At 36.0% G+C, this 20,293-nt stretch overlaps 1 protein-coding gene across 2 annotated transcripts in view; it reads left to right on the top strand.

Moving 5' to 3' along the window:
- LOC131040825 (uncharacterized) overlaps positions 1-20,035 on the top strand; it is a 77,771-nt gene extending 57,736 nt beyond the window's left edge. Inside the window, exons 3-7 of one of the 2 annotated variants that reach the window (XM_057973791.2) lie at positions 14,856-14,923; positions 15,056-15,106; positions 18,305-18,364; positions 18,547-19,080; positions 19,383-20,035. In XM_057973791.2, the coding sequence (XP_057829774.1) occupies positions 14,856-14,923; positions 15,056-15,106; positions 18,305-18,364; positions 18,547-19,080; positions 19,383-19,391 (722 nt within the window). In that variant the 3' untranslated portion in view covers positions 19,392-20,035. Of the gene's footprint in view, positions 1-14,855; positions 14,924-15,055; positions 15,107-18,304; positions 18,365-18,546; positions 19,081-19,372 lie in introns of both variants that reach the window. The other variant, XM_057973784.2, reaches the window with a different exon arrangement.
- The last annotated feature ends 258 nt before the right edge of the window (positions 20,036-20,293 follow it).

Below are 20,293 nucleotides of genomic sequence, written 5' to 3'. Positions count from 1 at the left end.
CTGGCCTCCGCGTTTTTTCTCTTTGCTCTGGCCTCCGCGTTTTAAAACTTCGGAGCTAAGCGCCGAAAGTGATTGCCTTCGTTTATGTTTTAACTTGCCTTCGTTTTTGTTTTAACTTGCCAAAGTTTATGTTTTAACTTGCCAAAGTTCGGACCTGGGGTCCGTAAAGGAATTGCATTAGGTTTTTTAAACTCGACTTTCGCCAAAGTTCGGACCTAAAGTCCGAAAAGGATCGTATAATGTTTTAAACTTTGAACTCGCAAAAGTTCGGACCTGGGGTCCGAAAATGTGATCGCATTATGTTATGTTTTAACTTGAATTTCGAAAGTTCGGACCTGGGGTCCGAAAGTGATTGCCTTCGGTTTAAACTTTTACTTTCGTAAAAGTTCGGACCTGGGGTCCGAAAAGTGTCAGCCTTATGTTTAAACTTTTACTTTCGTAAAAGTTCGGACCTGGGGTCCGAAAAGTGTTTGCATTATGTTTAAACTTTCACTTTCGTGAAAGTTCAGACCTGGGGTCCGAAAAGTGTTTACATTATGTTTAAACTTTCACTTTCGTGAAAGTTCGGACCTGGGGTCCGAAAAGTGTTTACATTATGTTTAAACTTTCACTTTCGTGTTTTAAACTTTTGGTACATCTTTTATCTCCGCGTTTTTAAAAGTTCGGAGCTTAATGCGTTAAAAAGACACCGCAACCTCGGACTTGGGCGCCTTTTCGGGCTTTCGGACCCTATGCATCCTTTTCAGAACATTCCGCCTTTATAAAAAATTTCGGACCTGAGGTCCGAAATCGTTCTCCTATACTTGGTGATCTCGGGGGAGGGGAAATCTGCTCCTTAGAGAATTTTGGAAACTTACACAGAATGTCGGACCTCCCACCAACTTCGCCAGACTCCATAAATTTGGACTTGGGAGGCATCAAAATACCCAGGCGCTGGGCCGAGCAATTTGATCCTTTAGGAGGCGAAAATCATCTTTTGCTCGTTCCTCGCAAGGGTCGGGTAGCAAACTTTATGCAATTGGCCTTATAGCTCTGGGTTGGCGGGGTCCGTTGGTTCTTACCATCTTACGCCTATCCAAGGCAATCTTTTAAAATTTTGGAACAAAGCTTTCGGCATTCACGCGCGAAAGCCGGATCAGCTAGGGGGACTCACTGGTTCATTACTCCAACGTCAATCAGCTTACGGACTGGTCACGAACTCGCTCGAAGAGACACGAGAAACTCTACTTGGATCCTCGGGATAACGATCAAAAAACTCAAAACAGGAAAGGGGGACCCTGTCGACGACAGGGAGCGTGTGCAACGCACAACAGTTCCCCACGTGACATGAGCAGAAAATGAAACCCTAGATGGGCATGCAAGCCCCTAGGCCGAAAGAAAATAAGAGGCCAACACACGAGGGTTATAATAGTACCTCTCAGAATCCCCCCGCCAACCCACCTAAATCAAATGTGACCAATTAGAATAACCCAACCCCACACCCAAATCGGTCAAACCACCAACCAAGGGAAATGATCGAATCACACTTCCAAACATCAACAAACCCAACCCCACCCGGGCGATGCAATCAAGTAGAGCCTCCAAAGAGGCTACACCCAGACCCCCTCTCGAACGCCTCCTCCCGCACCACAAATCCGGGCTCAGACCTTGCTGGAGACAGTCACAGTACTGTTGGTGTCTGTTTTATCATCTACCAAACATTAGGATAGGATACCCGAAGGCATTCTATCCTCTCCTGAAAAATCACTATTGATTCCAAGGTCTATATGTGCGAACAAGCGACTTTTGTGGAATAGCTTCTTAGGTAGTGTATGCTGAAATTTCAAGGGGGACTTACGTTTAACAAGTATCTTGAACTGTTGGACTTAGATGGATTTAGCAATTTTAAGCTCTTCTTTTTTTTTGATTTTCTGGGATTTAGACTTTCAAAAGAAAGGGAAAAAGGGATAGGGTTTGAGAAGGCTAATCTAATCCTACGAATTCTGGAGATGGTATCACCTGGGTGCTCTCGAGAAACCAAACCTTGCTTCGCCACACTAGGGACAACTACACAAAGTCGGTGCGATCTTCGATGGGTTGTGCTTATGATCGAGATGTTGGGATGCACAAAGGACGGCCTCAGACTAACTTTGCACGGTAAGATGGAAATCATCCATTTACCAAAAGTATGAGCGGAGATACACCATCAATTGACACTTATTAAATCCTTCATTCAAATTAACAACAATGAAAGCAAGTCTAAATTAATTCTAACTAAGTGTTGAGGAAATTGAAACCATGCAAATCATTCAAACAATAGGGATTACAAAGCAGGGCACATGCAATATATTATCTGGAAATGACCTTAAGCAACAATATATCAAAAACCTCACACTCTCCAAATGAGAGGAGGTAGCCTTATATAGTTTTTCAAAAATCAATGAATGGCCGAGATCGAACAGTGATCAAGGGTCAAGATTGATATTACAAACCCTAATTAGGGTTTTCCAAAACTAACTACCCTCGACCAATGAGAAGATTACATTTGGGACACTTGTCCTTCTTGCTAAATATGAACCATCAATGAAAATAGAAGGTTGTTGCATTGTGAAGTGTGCCCTTCTAGAAGCTTCTGGATAAGTCAGGTTCATCGAACCCGGACATGCTGACTTGGAGCGATTTGATTGGCTGGAAGATGATGAGGCACCACCTCAACGTGTTGGATGTTTTCCTTGAATTCTCCAATTTGTGTTAAGAAATCGTCTAAGTATGGAAATTTGATTCCTTCTTGTTGCCATTTGATTCTGCTTGGGAGCTTGTCTTTTTTAATTTCTTCAGGAGATGAAATCCTTCAAGAAGTTTGAAATTTATTTAACTTTTCCCTATTTTTACCAAGTCTGAGAACTTTTTCTTTCTTGATGCCTTGAGATTCTTTCAAGTGCCTCGAATTTGGAGAAGAAATCCCTTCGTGAAGTATTTCTCATACTTAGCCAAATTTTGGCCCTCTCTATGCTTGGACGAACATTGCTCGTGGTCTTGTCTTCAATTCTGAATTTGGCTTGAAACTTCATTTGTGTTTTCTGTGACGATCCTGCCTTCAGCTGCCAATTTATGTTGCGTGGGAGGAGGGTAAAAGATCTAGATAACCTCTTGCAAATATGAAATGATGGGATCAAGCTGTTCAGACATTCCCAATGATCATGCCCTCCCTCTCAATACCCTGAAATTTGGAGAAGGATTTCTCCATGCCTTCATCATAATTGAGGAAATTGGAATTTTCTCATACTTAGACAAATTTTGGCTATCGTCACGCCCGGATGAACCTTGCCTGTGAACTTGTCCTCAATCTTTCGTTTGGCTTGAAACTCCAGCTGCGATCTCTATGATGATCCCGCTTCTATTTTCTCCTGTGACCTATGAAACCAAAGGAAAATTAGTTAGAAATCTATCTTGGATTAAAGAAAATCGAGTCGAGGCTGCGAACAGCTAAGTGTTTGGAGAATTTTCATTTTTATTCCCATACTTAGACATAAAAACTGAATTTTCACCTCAAAAACCCTTCATCTTAAGGCTGGTTGTGGTTACCACCAAGTGTTAAAACTTTCAAAAATTTTCTTTCTTAACCAAAAAAAATAAAATTTTTCTTTCCAAAAATTTCGAAAAAATACTTCTCAAGTTCTGGAAAATATTCAAAAAAAATCCATAAATCTGCATCATGAATTTGGTTTCACCTTTGAATGGGCAGAAGTAAGGCTAGAAATTCTCTCAAGAACACTCAGAAAATTCAGTAAAGGTTAAATAATCTTTCCTCGTATTGGTTGCCTTCCAAAAAATCTGCTTAACTTTGGTCAAAAGTGATTATCCAACTTCCAGAAATGTCAAAACTTTCTCCATATGATCTTCGAACTGAAATAATTTACTAAGTTTTCCTTAGTAACTTCGAACTTGTTGGTGTAGAAATGGAGTTTGTAATGAAGTATTTGTAAATAAAATTAACTCGTCAAGTAGAAACTCTTAAAATCTTCCAACTCATACTTCTAATTCCATCTTCACTCCTTTTGGAAAGTATTGTCATGTTTCCAGGTTTGAAGAAAATATCTTCAAAAGTTTCCAATTTGGTTTATAAGTTCGAAATATCTATTAATCTTCCAATATTCTTCTTTCGAAAACTTTCTATTTTGGATTCAGGTTCGAAAATATCCACTAATCCTCAAATATTCCATTTAAAAAACTTTCCATTTTGGTTTTAGGCTTGAAATCCTTACCAACCTTCCAATATTCTTTCTTTCGAAAACTTTCTATTTTGGTCTTTGAATTCGAAATCTCTGTGGATTTTTTGTGACATCATGCTGATTTTGTTTGACTTTTCATGTGTAGGTGGACTTTTGGAAGTTTATCTTCATCTTCTCCAAGTTTTGGTGGGCTTTCCTTACCTCTCCAAGGTATGGCGGAGTTTAGAGGGCCTTCTCATATGGCATGGCGGACTTTGGAGTGTTGGCTCTATGCAAGGCGGAGTTTAGGCTTCCCATCTCATGTTGCTAGGGTAGGGCGGACTTCTAAGGACTCTCAATGTATGGCGGAGTTTAGGCTTCCCTCCCCTTAGCCTTCCTAACCTATGGCGGACTTTGGAGGCCTCTCCTCATGACTCTCCTAACCTTGGGCGGACTTTGGAGGTTGCTCCTCATGGCTCTCCTAACCTTGGGCGGACTTTGGAGGTTGCTCCTCATGATTTTTCGAGTTGATTATCCTTTGAATGTGCCATGACCTCCTAAAATATAGGAACTTAGCTTTTTGGGTCAAAACTTGAAAATTTTGGATCGTGGTTGAAGCAGGTTAGTGGTATCAGTGCAAACCCTAGGTTCCCATTCCGGAAAAGCAAAAAGCAGACATCCCTAAAAAATAGGAAAAACTTTCTAAAAATAGCCATACCGAGGATTGGGCTAAAAATGCCAAAAATGAAACTTCCTAAAAAATAGGAAAAAGCAAAAAAGCAAACTTTCTAAAAATAGAAAGTTGTTCAAATTGATCCAAATCGATTGTGATCTTCGTCCTTTGGCGTCCCTATGCGCTTTGAAGGTGTTTGTACTCCGGAATCACATGATTTGCAAAAACTAACTTTCAACCGTCAGGGCTTGAAATGTTCAAAACTAGGCAAGGCTTGGCAAAACTGAAGCGAAAGGTCACGGGACACTAACAAAAATTCTAGAAAGCAGGAAAAGAGAGGGTCCCCATTTGCAATGGGGCGATGTGTGAAAAAGGTCACAACAAGTACCAACACCACCCGCCAAGAAAGACCACCACCGTAGGAAATAGAAGAAAAAAGGTAAAAAAGTTAAAAACGACACGTTGAATGCAAGAAGATCCCCCCTCGTCGCATCAACAAGCAGCTACAGAGAATGAGCTGGGGGCACGGACGCCCTAGCTCGACCAACATTGCATGCATTCGCCATTCGTTCGATCATCCAAAACATTTAATTTTTTTTTATCATATCTTTATTTTTATAATATTTTTAATATTTTTATTGATTTATATAAATAAAATTAATATTTATACACTGTAAATTAAAGGAATTGAGAGATTATTGTTTCCTTTATATTTTTAAATAAAATTTTAAAAAATATTTATTTTTTTGTATAATCTAGAGTATCAATACAAAAGTTGTTTATTGTGGAATCAATTTTCATATAAAACAATCAATATATTGATTGGAACACATCTTTCTATTTAAACTTTCTTTTAGATCTATATACAATATCTATATAAATAACATAATCAATTTTTGTTAATTTTCTAAAATTTATATAACTCAACTTTCTTCTCTCTTTTCTCATTTCTCCTTAAAAAATAAAATTCTAACCCCACTATCATTGGATTTTACTCACATTTAACACCTTGTGTAGGTCATTGCTACCCATACCAAAAACTTAGACTAGTAACAAGATTATAATTATTCTTAAATCTAAATGTTTAAATGATATATCTATTTATAATATTAATTTATAAATTATAAAATTGATTCAATTTTAATAGGATGTGCATTTGTAAATGGGTGAATACATATAATGAAGGTTTGCAAGTCATGGGTATAAATTGCAGCCACAAATATGGTACATCAATTAAGGCTTTTCACATGAACTTTTTGTACGAAGCATATTGTAGTTTGCCTTTAAAAGCTATATACTACAAACCTTTATATTTTTAGAAGAAAAACAAACTCTTTTGTTTTATTACACACTATTTTAACTTGGAATGTGTTGATGTGTCTTTTGTACACGACCAAACACAGAATAAAATACCAGAGGTATCTTATCCTCTCTTGAATAAAGCTTCCCCGAATGCTGAAGATCTCGCAGAAGGATCAATCAGAGTAGCTCCAAGGTTTTGATTGTAGGTTCTCTACCTGTGGATAAGCTCTTGCGGTATGATGTGATTTTGCTGGAATCACAAGGGGACTTACTTTCGATGACTTGAACGTCTGATTTGCTTTGGATATTACTGGAACGTGGAATTTCACTGGCCCTTGATTTTGGAAAAAAGAAAAAAAGGATAAGGGTTGGAATGGGATCTATTTCTAACGCTAAGAACGTAAGAGCAATGAATGACCTTTGATGAAATTCTAAATCTTGCTTTGACATCCTAGGATCATCTCCACAAGATTAGTGCGATCTTCTAAGGAAAGCTTTATGATGTTTAGATCACAGCTACAAGCATGGACACCGTCAAGTTGATGTATATCAATGAAGAAGCGATATTTGAAGTTAAGCTTAAGCGGAATGATTCCAGTTGACTACGCAAGGCAAGTCTGCAATCAACAAACTGCTAGTAGTATGGATATACGAATTTCACCGTTGGTCATTCAAATTTCTTCCATTCACCTAATTACATGAAATCAAATTTGAGAAGTATAGAGACCATGCAAAGTGTTGAATCAACCCATAGAATTCACCATTTCTTCAATGGAGTTTACAAGTCTTTTGCAACAATATCTTGGCAACAATCTTTGCCTTCTCTTTCTAGTCTACTCTAACTATTTCCTACTCTCTGATTATTCACTATTAGCTATTTATTCACCTTTACAAATGAAGAGCCAAAGCTTTATATAGAGAGCTCCTTACAAATTGACGGCTCTGATTGACTTAGAACCAATGGCTAGGATTACAAGATAGAAACCCTAATTAGGGTTTGCTACAACAAACTTTCTTAGCCAATTAGAAAATTACATTCCTGGAGTGAGGACCAATAGGAAGCAGGGGTAGGTACATTGAAGTTTGTGCCGCCTCCGATAAATTAGGTACATTGAATCTGGTCATGCTGAGGTAGACCAATCCGACCGGAGGAATGATGATTGGGATGCCACCTTGTCTAACGCTTGTGACTTGGTTGATCCTTTTTTGTCTCTGACGTGATGAATGATGTACTTCCTTTGCTTGGTGAGGCTTCCTTATTGTCAAGTCTTCCTTCTCCAGTAGCATATCTCGCCCTGAAGTGCTGACAAAGCCTTTCTTTGTCATCATGTGGTTCCTTAGTGTGGTGAAGGGAAGGTTTTGGCAACTTCTTGAACACCTGTAGTTTTCCAATGTTTCAAAACACCTTGAGTCCATCTTTGTGCTTTTGGAATGTCCTTGATGTGAATAGGTCGTCCTTGTTCAGGCTTGATCTTCTTTTATCTGCAAAATAAACCAAAGGATGATTAAGCACATATGACATATTCATTTCAAAATAGCATTTTCCACCTTAAATCATCAACAAAAAGGCATTAGAATGAAATTCGCTCAAGATCCTCCCCAGGGACAGGCCTTATAAAAATTTCGCTCTAGACCCTTTGGAAGGGTTAGGAGCGAAATTTGTATTTTAGCTCAAATTTCATCTTCTCCTTGCCTCGAATTTCTCTTGACATTTGAATTGCTTTCTCCTGAAGATATCATTGATTTGACCCCCAAAAAGACCAAATAAAGGATTTCGCTTTGGACCTAGGCCAAGGACAGGACCTATATGGAATTTCGCTCTGGACCCTTTGGAAGGGTCAGGAGTGAAATTTGCATTCTAGGACAAATCCTCCACATTTTGTGATCACAACCTGCTCAAATGCATGCCTGAAGATGACTCTAATCTCAATCAACACTAGGTTTGATGCAAAATTGGGGAAAAAATAGAGGTTTTAAGGATTTCGCTTTGGACCCTTTGGAAGGGTCAGGAGCGAAATTCTTGATTAAGCTCAAATTCCATCATTTCTCCACTCCAAAATGTCTTCCAAGGCAAGCATACACTAGTCTTCTCTCCACCAAGGCCTGGGAATCCACAACTTGACCTTCATCATGAGCAAATTAGGTGAAATTGAGAATTTCGCTCTAGACCCTTTGGAAGGGTCAGGAGTGAAATTCTTGACTTGTTTGTTTTCCTTCACCTAAGTCTACTCTTTTCACTTTTCATACCTGGACTTTCATTTTTGGATCCCTCTCTCAACATGACAAAACTTGCTTGACCCTTAAAATGGCTAGAAAGGATAATTTCGCTAAAAATCATGGCTAGGGACAGGACCTATTTAGGATTTCGCCCCTAGACCAAGGTGAGAGAAGTTGGGAGATGCCCCTAGGATTGCCCTTGGATGGATTTTGGCCACCAAAAACGAAGATTTTGATCTAGGACAAGGATTTCACTCCTGAGAAATCCTTGTCCTAGCTCAAAATCATCGTTTAAATCCATTTTTTTCCCGATTTTTTCAAAAAATCTTGTACTTCTGGTTTGCCAATTTTTTCCCCCAAACGATTTTTGCTTCTTTGCCCAAATCTATAAGAGAAACATTCATGTCTAGGAGGGAAATAAGCTTGTAGTTTAATATTGGAAACATCCACTTGCCCTTGTCGAACAAATCTTCAACATTCTAAACTGAACTGTTGAGTTGCTTATCTCAAATGGTAACTTCTAAATCCACTTCACAACCAAAAGTTGCTATTCTCATGACTCATGCCCTCTTCTAAATTTTAGCAGTATTTTAAATAGTATCCATTAATTGCCAATATTTCTGATTTAACTAATTTCTTTTGGCAATTAGACTTTCTTGGTTTATCTGCAAGTCCTGATAACTATTTTTAGATAATCAGGCTTACTATAAATAGTAAGTGCTAAAATAAGAAAAGGGTACATAACAAATCCTCCCATCTCAAAATTGCTTGTCCTCAAACAATTGTAATCGTAAAGCTCCAAGATTCTGATGCCAAGATAATTTGTCTTGCCAAACTGCATATCCAAGCTTGACTCTACATCATGTGAAATGTTGCATCTTCTTTCTAAGAATCTTGAAGAAATTTTGAGAAGTGTACCTTTGGCAAGTTTCCTTTTGTGATTATCTTCAATGCATAACCAAAGTATCCTTGTAATTAGTTTCAATTTTCCTCCCTTCCAAAACTTATCTTCCCAAACTTGTCTTCTAAACTGAATTGATGCATGAACATTAAGCAACTTGTACCAGAATCTCTTGATTATTTTAATGATGTTTTGGATCTGATTTTTTTTTTTTGGCTAATGATGATAACCTTTCCAATAAAACCATATCCAAGTGCAACAAATTGTAGCTACTCAAAACAAGAGTTACCAAAATCAGCTATATATCAATGATGTAATAATTGCATGAGTGACCAATCTGAGTAGAAAGCCAAAATATCTCCCTTATAAGTTGGGTGATCAACCATGTAGGGGATGAAGTATCTTCATGAGTAGCCACAAACTGAAAATTATTCCTTCCCAAGCCTGAAATTTCCAAAGGAAAATAAGCTACAACTCTCATGAAAGTGTTTATGTCAGCTCGTATGCAAGTGCGCAAGATTGTAATCAGTCATACACGACTGGAAAACATTATGATCAGTAATATAATGTCATGTCCCTCCCATGATCATTATATATATATATATATATATATATATATATATAACCTAAATGAAATAATAATTATTAATTAATATAATATTTATTAATGAAAGATTAATTACAATTATTAAATACTTATTTATTTAATATTTAATATTAAATTTATTTAATTAATATTCATTAATGATAATATTCTGAAATTATTCAAATAAAAATAAATTAATATTATATTTATATATTATAAACAGAATATACATATTCTTAATCATAAACACAATTTATATATTTAAAATAATAAATATATAATTGTGAGGATCAGGAGAAATTTGCCTTGGGTGTTGTATCTAATTTGATCTGCTTATTAAAGCACTACGACTTTGGGTAACAGACAAGACAATCCTACATTCAGCAATACATCGTGAAGAGCGTCTATGATATAATGAAATCATCAATGAAAATCACTAAGAATCGATCACTATAGATTACTATAATAATTCGGATAAACACAGGCTATGCCAAGCAACGCTATGATCCTTACTTGATCTACGTTGATAGTATGAAGGGAATTGTTACTAACATCAAGCACTATAGGCAGCGATTATACAAGTTATATAATAAACTAATCATTGAAGAGCAATTAAGCCATTAATATAAGACGTGTCTCCTCAAGGGAAGGCTACTTCCAAAGGACATGACCCTTGGGAGTTGAGAATATAAAAGGAGGCTGAACACGTATGCTTAGGAAGGGACAGCTAAGAAGGTTTGAATGCAGAATATTAGCAGTAATATTAATATAGACTGCAACACGTATGACCGTCATTTTTAATTTCTTCTATAGTGGGAGACCAAATCTGACGCATGGCCAGATCTGTCTGCCCTTACCCCCCACTAAATATAATTATTGCTTTTTAGGTAGTGATGGTATTATTGATTAATATATTCGGTAATTAGAAGATACATGAATATTTGATAATATAATTCGATTCCTTTATTTATTTCTATTCAAGTCTGAAAAGGATAATAGGTTTATCTATATAATAATTGTCAGCAAGATTGTCCAGATCAGGTCATTACTGTCATTAAGTTATTGGCAGTATTCCCTTCTTGGGGGCATGCACGGTGTTGTGCTCAATATGATGAGTAAGATTGGAAGCCCAATAATGATCATATGCAGAATTTAATAATAATATAAATATAGATATTAATATAATGGTTATAAATATGGATATTAATATAATAATAATAATTATTATAATATCTTTTAGAATCTGTTCTGCAGTAATGCAAAAGAATAATTCATATAACTAGTTATTAATAAATATGTAGATGTTTTATAATGAATCAAAATAAGATCAATTATCTAGTATGGTAAATTAGCAAATACTTGATAGACAAAGGAAAGAGAGAATATAATAGATTTGATTCACATTAAGATAGACTTGTCTCTTAATCAAGTTAGTTCAAGTCATAAGTACATAGAAATAGATTAATTATGGTTATAACAGGTCTAAACCAAGTAGGGGACATTGCATATAAATAGAATATAACAGTAATGCATCAGCAACATAGACCATATAAAATCTTGGATTAACCATACAACAATTTCACATCCTTCCAAGAACATCTGCATACTACTAAGACCAATCAAGATTAGCAATCCTTTGAAAATCATAACACAGGGATTATGTAATATTATTATGTCATACTGGACATCACCTTGAAGTTTCCTTGTGGTAGAAGTTACTGTCTTATAAAGAAAAGCATTCGCATCATGTCTCGTTCTTGTAGCATCAAATTTTTGGCTACTAATGTCTTGACCCATGTGTGTGCTATCAATGTCACATGAAGATTCCTTAGAAAAAATAAAAAATCTCTTGTTGCTGAATTATACCCATAGCTATATCCAAATACTCCCAAGAATCTTCCCAAAACTTGTTGGAGATCAAAATATCACCAACATAAATAAAATCAAAATCTTTCACTTGATTCACCATGAATTGGAAAGTCAGCCTATAAGGGAAGACTCATACTTCATGTGCTTCTTGCAAATATGTGACTGAGAGTAGCATAAAGCCAAAGCAACATTTGAGATAAGATTAATGTGTGCACAACCCTTGACATGCTGAAATCTCTTCTCTAAGGATGATCCTAAAAAATTATATCTGAACATTCTTCTTTGCTGATTTGGAAACAGTGGAATGATAGGAAGAGATCTATGATGCTCATCCAAGGTTAACATAATTTGCATTGATCAAGGATTGAGCTATTAATTGTAAGCATTGATCCTTCATAATATCACCTCAGTACCATTTGCAATAATAACCTTGAATTTGAAATAGAGAATCCATATTGCCTATATTATCAATGGTATCCATAAATATACCACATCTTTTAATATCATTTTTTCCCCGATGATAGGAATCCTCCAGTAACATAGTAGGAAATAGCCAAACTAAACCATGATCATCTTTTCTATACCTTAGGCTGTCCACTAAGAATTCATTATCCTTTGGAATTGGTAGTTGTGGAGACACCATCATGACTCCATCGTGCTACTCTAGGGCTGCAATCAACATGCTTATCTACCTAATCCATGAGAGATATTGTTGAGATGTTCTCAACACTTTCTTTTATCTGAAAGTCAGTCACTGGGACAATTTTTGAATGTACAGATGAAAGTGCATGTCTCTTCATTTGGAACTCCTCAGATTCAATTAGCAAGGCCTTTCCTTTCTTACATTTATCATGATTTTGATGATGCAAACAATCATTAGACCTCAATGAAACATATTTTATTATCAAAAAGTTCTCACCTTCAACTTGCATGTTCGTTATGTCTCAGACACCGGATCCCACAATGTCATCCATGAGATATTTTGTGATTGTGAAGAAGGATTTCCCTTCCACCCTGTATCTCTTACTGCTGATTTTTCTTTCCTTGAAAGATACACCACATTGCTATCATGTTCAAGATAAAATTCATCAATTGAAAATGATTCATTTACAACATCCTTATGCATATCAATAGGGTTTCCTAGTAGATTTTCCACAAACAACTTTGGATCCCATTTCAAACATGCATCTTCAAAATGCAAAGTTGATTTCTTGTTAATTTCCTTTTTACAAATTTCCTCTCGCGTGTTAGCTTAGTAGAGGAAACTAACATACTCATCGAAGAATATTTACTTGACATATCCATTGTAGTTTCCTTTTCCTCTTTTGGATCTGATTTAGATTGTGGTTCAATATTTTCTTCCTTGATCTTGTCTGATTCAATTGCAACTATTAACTCTTCGGGATCAATGATCTTGTTTTTTGGGTCTTTCTTTTTGATTTTCCCATTCACATTTTGTGGCTTTAGCTTCAACTGTTCTTCCCGCTCTCTTTTTTTTGTAATCTTTTCCAATTGATTTCCTTCCTTGTTTGTCTCAAAGGAGTCTTGAATCTCCACTTTCATCTGTATTTCTTGATCCTTTATATCTAAAATCTCTTTTAACCTATACTTTAGCTCTTTCTCCTCAATCTCTTCTTTCTTGATGATGCCTTGAGGCTCCGCCTTTAACACATCTTCTTGTTTCCTTATTTCTTTATTCTTTCTCAACTGCTCTTTTCTACTCTGATCTTGTTCTCTCCTTATTCGATCCTTTTTCATGAATCTCTATAAACTTCTCAAATGGAATGGCTAGTTTAAAAGCATCTGATTGTTTAACATAGTCTTCAAACCACCTGGTAGTTACCTCAATGAAAGATCTTTCCTTTGAATATATAGGAGCAGCTTCTTCTTCTTCGTTATAAGGTAGAAAAATGCCCTTTCTTGTTCTTGAATTGAAGATTAATTTGTTTCCTCTGGAAAAGCTTCCCACTGGTCTTTTTTCTTCCATACTCTAATTATTTTTTTAGGACCACATTTTCTCCACCACAAGGGCTAGCTTATCTATTGCTGCAAAATACTCATCTTTTTTGCCTTACTCTTCTTTCTTCAGCCATACTTATTTTTTCAGGAATGGATCTTTACACTAAATATTTCTTGTACTCGTGCCTTAGATATCTGATTTCTCTGTCATTAGGAAGCATCAATCACATTAAAGTTTTAAACCCTCAGGCTGGCAAGAGCACAGCTCTGATACCACTGTAATAACGCTTACTAACTATTTAAATCAGATTTTCCAGCCCTTTACAATTCTCTACTTCAAATTTATAAAATGAAAGAAACTAGTAAATCAGGTAATTTGAGCTTTACTTGAAATCACATCAAACTGAAATAACATTGAAATATCAGCTCAAAATGTCTTACAACAGAAAAATAACCAGCAACATATGTTGTTATTATTCACCCAATAAACTGAAATTAACTCCTACAATGTTCACTTGCAAATCTTGCAAAAAATACTTGCAAACTTGATACAAAAATCTGCCACAACAAAGCATGAAGTGCATATGCAACCCCTGATTGAGATTGCATCTAGAAACCCTTAGACACACTGCCCTTGAGTCTCAACCTCCTTGGTTTAGCAGCCCTGGAGATTCTTCTTTATTGGTTTATCAGCCTTTGAAGAAAACAGCATAGGCTTGTTAGCAAAAGTGAGATAGATGAACGAATCAATTTTGCAACTCAAAATAGGTAAATAGAAAACATGTTCAAACGCCAACTTGGGTGCCCAAATCTATAATAGAAACATCCATGTCTAGGAGGGAAATAAGGTTGTAGTGCAATATTGGAAACATCCACTTGCCCTTGTGAAAAATACAAAGAGTTGGTGCATATGCATTCCAACATGCCCCTTATCTCACACAAAAAAGGTTGTGTACAAGGAGGGGGCATCGAGGCATTGCAATGTAGCACCAATATATTCTGACTTAGATGCTTCTATTGTACAATTTTTCTTTGTTTTTATTGAAATCCAGAAAATAAAATTTGGTGAACTGCCATACCCAAACCTTAACCAGAAACATAGATTTAAAATGAAAAATGTCAGTTTTCCTTTATCTAACCATAATGCTATGGTTGCAGGTTGTGTTAATGTAGTGGGTTGTGTAAAACGTGAAGAACTTGTCTGCTGGGATGAACTTTCAAATGGTGTAAGTATCTGATCCTTTTTAATACTTAAATTTAAATATAAAATCAAACTTTGATTTACAGATATATATTCATTAGAATTAGAATTTATTCTGATGAGATTTAAAAATTGCACCATCATATGATGTATACAGGTACGTATGGAAGGACAGACAGACTTCTGCTGGCTCTGTGAGGATCCACAGGTAATTTTCCTCAGTACTTGTGGGAAAAGCACTTCTTGCCTTTCTTGTACAGATTCCATAGCAGATCAATTTCTGATACACAATTTGGAGTCCATAAAACACCTGGATTCATCATATCTTCAAGTTAAAATTTACTTGATTCATTTTCAAGGATAAAGAAATAACTGTTTAAATGCTTTTCTGTAATAATTCTATGGATTGTGGAAACTTGATATCATTAAAGAAAGAACTGTTTGAATGCTTTGTTCAACTTTTGACAGCATGTATAGCAAATTTATTTCACAAAAGATTCTTTAGAATTTTTTACAGTACATTTGATTCTAAGGGGATGCAAATAAAATATTATACAATTGCTTTAGCTTTTTATCTATCATATTTAGCCACCCATAGGTGCTCTTCACACGAATTTGTAAAAGATTATTTCTTGAAGTGATATCAAAGGAAGTGTTGCTTCTCACTTTCAAATTGGCTTGACATTACTTCCCTGAAGAAATATGGGAATCAAATAAAATATTATACAACTGCTTTAGCTTTTTATCTATCATATTTAGCCACCCATAGGTGCTCCACACGAATTTGTAAAAGATTATTTCTTGAAGTGATATCAAAGGAAGTGCTGCTTCTCACTTTCAAATTGGCTTGACATTACTTCCCTGAAGAAATATGGGAATCTAGGGGTGATGAGAAATTGACACTGAGAATCTATTATCTGGCGAACAGTTTGTGTGATTGCTTCCATTAGTTGTTGATCTTGAGACAGAATTGATGAAATCAACCATGAAATACCACATTCTTGTTTTCTAATCAAATTGGGCTTCTGCATTTGTGATTTTAGTGCCTCATGCAATTGTTGTACAATCTAGATTACAACAGCTGTAAGATCTATTGTTTTTTATACCTTTTGATGTTCCGTTATATGCTCCTCATGGTATACGATATATTTGGGCCTTCAGAGTGAGTCCACTTGATATATAATTATCCTTGCAATACCACAATTTGTATGGTAAAATTGTATATGCAGGATTTTTGGAATTGGTCTCCATGTATGTCATACCATGATTTATTTCATATTTATTGATTGATTTGTTAGATAATCACAAGTCTTTCACTGCTGTGATTCATCCTTTTCATAGTTTTTTATATGCCACACTTAAAAGCTTCCCTCAAATTCATCTTATAAGAATTTTATAGTATGGTGTGTACTGTCTTAACTATTTTCCCCTTCTTTTACATCTATCAGTTGCAATTTTTTTTTGTAGTTTTCCATCTTGGGTTATTTCTACAATCGTTCCCCTTCAAAATGCCATTTTAGCCTCCATAATTCCTCACACTTATAATCTGCATTTCTTTATGCTTTCTGTCCTAATTGATATCAATTCTGAATTTCTGACTGACAAGCATTTTTTAGTTTCTATTCATCTTACAACATTTTTTATATTATCACTTTTGCTTTCATAACAGCTCCCTTATGCCTCTCAATTATCACTGGCTCACAATCTTCTCGGTTCTGCTGTCTTGGGTTCACTCTACAATCTTCCCCTCTCAATGTTATATTAGCCTCCAATTCCATACACCCGTACTTATCAACCATCAGTAATTTTTTCTTCTTTTTGTCCTACCTAGGGTCAACTTTGGTCTACCTGTGTTTTTCCATCTCTTACCCGTCTGACAGTATGGCTTTTGATGTCATAACAACTTTCTTTTCATCTCATATCTATCACTGCTTAATCATTTTTTGTTCTACTGTCTTGTGTTCTTTTTACAGTCTTCTCCTTACCTGTTCTATTAGTCACCATATTTCCTAATTCACCAATTATCTCTATTTCTTTCTTTCTGTGCTCTCTGGTGTCAATTCTTGCCTGCACATTTTTTCCTTCTCATATCCATATTTACTTGTTTTTCTTGTTCTCTTGATTTTCTCTATTGCTATTGTTTGGTTCCTTAGCTGTGATGGTTGTGATGTCTTGTGCGTTGTTCTCTGCCTTGATTAGTCCTTTATTTCTCATTCTTTTGTAATTTTCTCCAATCTGTATTTCTAAGCTCCTTGCAAAGTCTCATTGGATCTGTACAAACCGATCAGTCTTTCTTTTTATTTCCCTTGTCTTTTTGTTTCTCCCTGCACCCGTCTCTCAGTCAAAATTGAACGTGCGCACCCATAAAACACATGACAGGAATGGAGGCAACATATCAAATATACTTCCATTAATGAGAGTAACAAAACAAAACACGAATGATTTCTCCTCGTCAAATTTTAAAATACAGTATACTGGACATCAAAATATCACGACACAAATATTGCTACATCTTTTTGGAACTCCTTTCTGACAATAATGATCCTCTGGCACTGCAAAACATGGAGTTGTTACCTGTCACTTACTTGATTCTCAAACGCTTAAGACATGACTGGATAAAATGGATAACCAGGTTCGCTAACAGCTATTGCTAGAATCATATGATATTATCTGAACAGGTTTTCTCTTGCCATTTTCCAAATAAATAAACTTACATGACTCATTATTCCAATCCATCCTTTGAACCATCTTTGACTTGATTTTAAGTAACCTATTTTGATATGACCATCTTAGTGGCTCCCTAATGGGACTTACAAAGACAATCTGCTATTTTTACGCTTACTAGAAACCTACCCTTGACTTTATACACCAGGATCCTCTTGATAGAAAATTTAGAGTTACATTAAATCATCACCATGACTGTCAACATTGGTAACAATGCTCTCAACATTGAGATAAACAAACTCATTTTTGGTTGACCTGAACAATGGCATACAAGTTGTCCTGAATCATGACATGTTGTCACCTTCCGAGATTTCTCTATTATTCTTTATTGCAACTTGCAACTGCATCAGTATTGAAACTCTCAGGTTACCATGTTTTCTTGCTTTTGCACTATCTAACAAGCACTTAACATCTTGGCATCCACAATTTTGACAAACAACAGATTTTATTTAGAACAACTTTGTTAAATGAATTGCCTGATCCATTACAACAACTAATTGAATTACATATATCTCTTTGCATGATTTCTTCAAATGATTAGATTGGCTTGAAATAATATCATCCATGTGGTGATATACTTTACACTTCTTGTAAGCAACGTTGCATCTGTTGGTTTTTTTGTTTTTGCCTGCAACTTCGTCTACTTGTGGTTCTGAATGTTGTTCTATGATTAATGTGGCAGAAATTAGTGGTTCCTTTTGAAATGCGTGGATATCAAGGTGTCTATAACCTAGAAAGGAAGGTAATTCTCATTTCTTTCAAAGGATTGCAATTTGATTATGTCTGGTCTTTTGGGAACAATGAAAGTACAGTTAGAGAAGATATTTACTTTTTGTTTTTAAGCACGTCACTATGCTTTTATGACTCAGTGCTGTGGCTTATAAAATCAGGAGATTGTTCTGACGCTGTAGAAAATTGTGGCAGATTTTTGCCTCAGCAGTGAGAGGCCTTAGGCCAATGCAGAGCCCACTACCAGTAAAATTTGCTCTTCCAGATCCATCAAATTCCTTCTCCTTGAAGCCTGGAGCTCTCACTACTCGTATTAGTTCATTAACAGAGAATTTGGTAAAGACACCTGGCTTGGATGCAGCAATTGCAGGAGCACGAGCAGCTGCAACACAGTTCTCAAGAAAAGGGCAAGACGCTAGGGAAGAATCAAGTCGAGTCAAGTCTGACAGGCAAAAAGAACAAGGCATCAAATCAGAATCAAGGAAAACTGGGTCTGATAGTGCAATAGAGCAAGGTGGTGTTCTTGAATCAGGCCAAATTAAATCACAGGCTGTTCAATCCAAGGCCAATCTAGTCAAGTCATCTCATTTGAATGCAACAGCTACAGGAGCAGCTGCAGTGCCAGAAGAGATGATGCATGAGGAAGATAGCAGACCACAATCAAATCGATCTATAACATATAGGAGAAAACAAGTTGACAGGGTTCATTCAAATCCCTCTTCATCTAGGGTGAGGTGTTCTCAACTTTAATGCTGATTCTAAAGTGTTCTGAAATATGAAGGCCTGGTATAGTTTAGAAACAAAAGAACTAGACATGTTTTTCTTGGATACCAAAGCCTTTTTTGTGTTAAAGAATAGCTATAGGTGAGGTCTTTGTTGCTGCAATTGGAGAATATTTTATTCATTGAGTATGACCATTTATGCTAGTTCTTATACTATCAATATTTTCACATTATGTTTACAAAATCATGGCACAGCGATTGAGAAAAATAGTAATATTATTTTAAATGACCATGCGTAGATTTTTGCAGCAGCAGTAAGAGGCCTCAAACCGAGTTGAGGTCAAGCGTCTGTTGATTTTCCAAAAGTATGCAGTGAAACCCTGGAGCTGATCTAATCGTGTTTCTGTGAAAGAAAACTTTTCCTCAGACTAAATCATGGTAGTTCGGATGCTCTCAGCCAAAAAAACAGTTGAGGACGACATTTTCATGGTAGCAGAATTTGTTCAGCCTGAGTTGAAATGTCTTCTACTCTTGTACATTACCAGCATCTATGATGGCCACACACTTGTTAAATTTGCTGCGGTTGTCATATGTTTAAACTGTACATTATCAGAAGTTTGAAATGATTTCTTTTTATTTGGATGCATCTCTCATATTGTGGGGAACTTTCAGAGTTCTCCCTGTATGTTCAGATGTGATGGTAGGTGTCTGACTCGTGTTGTTGCTGGAAATCTGCTTTTCAATTCTATGAGACAGAGACACATGCAGAGGAGAACAGACACATCCAAAGGACAGCCTTCACTTCTATTATCTATGTTTCTGTTCTACAAGTCATGACAATGATATCAATTATGGACCATGCAAAATTTTTCAATGCTTGATGCTTTCTACTTTAAGCTGTAACAGGCTTTTGAATAAGTAATTTGCCTTTCTATTCTGTGTTGTAAAAACACATGGATGTATTCTCATAGGAGTTATTACATGCTTCTTGTTATCATTGGTTTAAAAGTAATCATATTCTGCATATGGGTCTGCAAAGAGAAAACATAATATACTCAAGAGTCAAAATGGAAACTGAATGAATCCCTTTTGGATCTGAATCCTTATCAAACAAGAAATAACCTTAAGTTAATTTCAAATTGTTGATACATATAACGAAGAGGATCTATTGCAAGTTCTCTCCGCTGCTCTTCTAATGATGTATTTACTGATTTTCAATA

This window comes from Cryptomeria japonica, chromosome 8 (assembly GCF_030272615.1).
Source record: "Cryptomeria japonica chromosome 8, Sugi_1.0, whole genome shotgun sequence".
Lineage (NCBI taxonomy): Eukaryota > Viridiplantae > Streptophyta > Pinopsida > Cupressales > Cupressaceae > Cryptomeria > Cryptomeria japonica.
The sequence above is the reverse complement of the archived record's forward strand: the minus strand, read 5'-3'. Positions and strand labels throughout refer to the sequence as shown.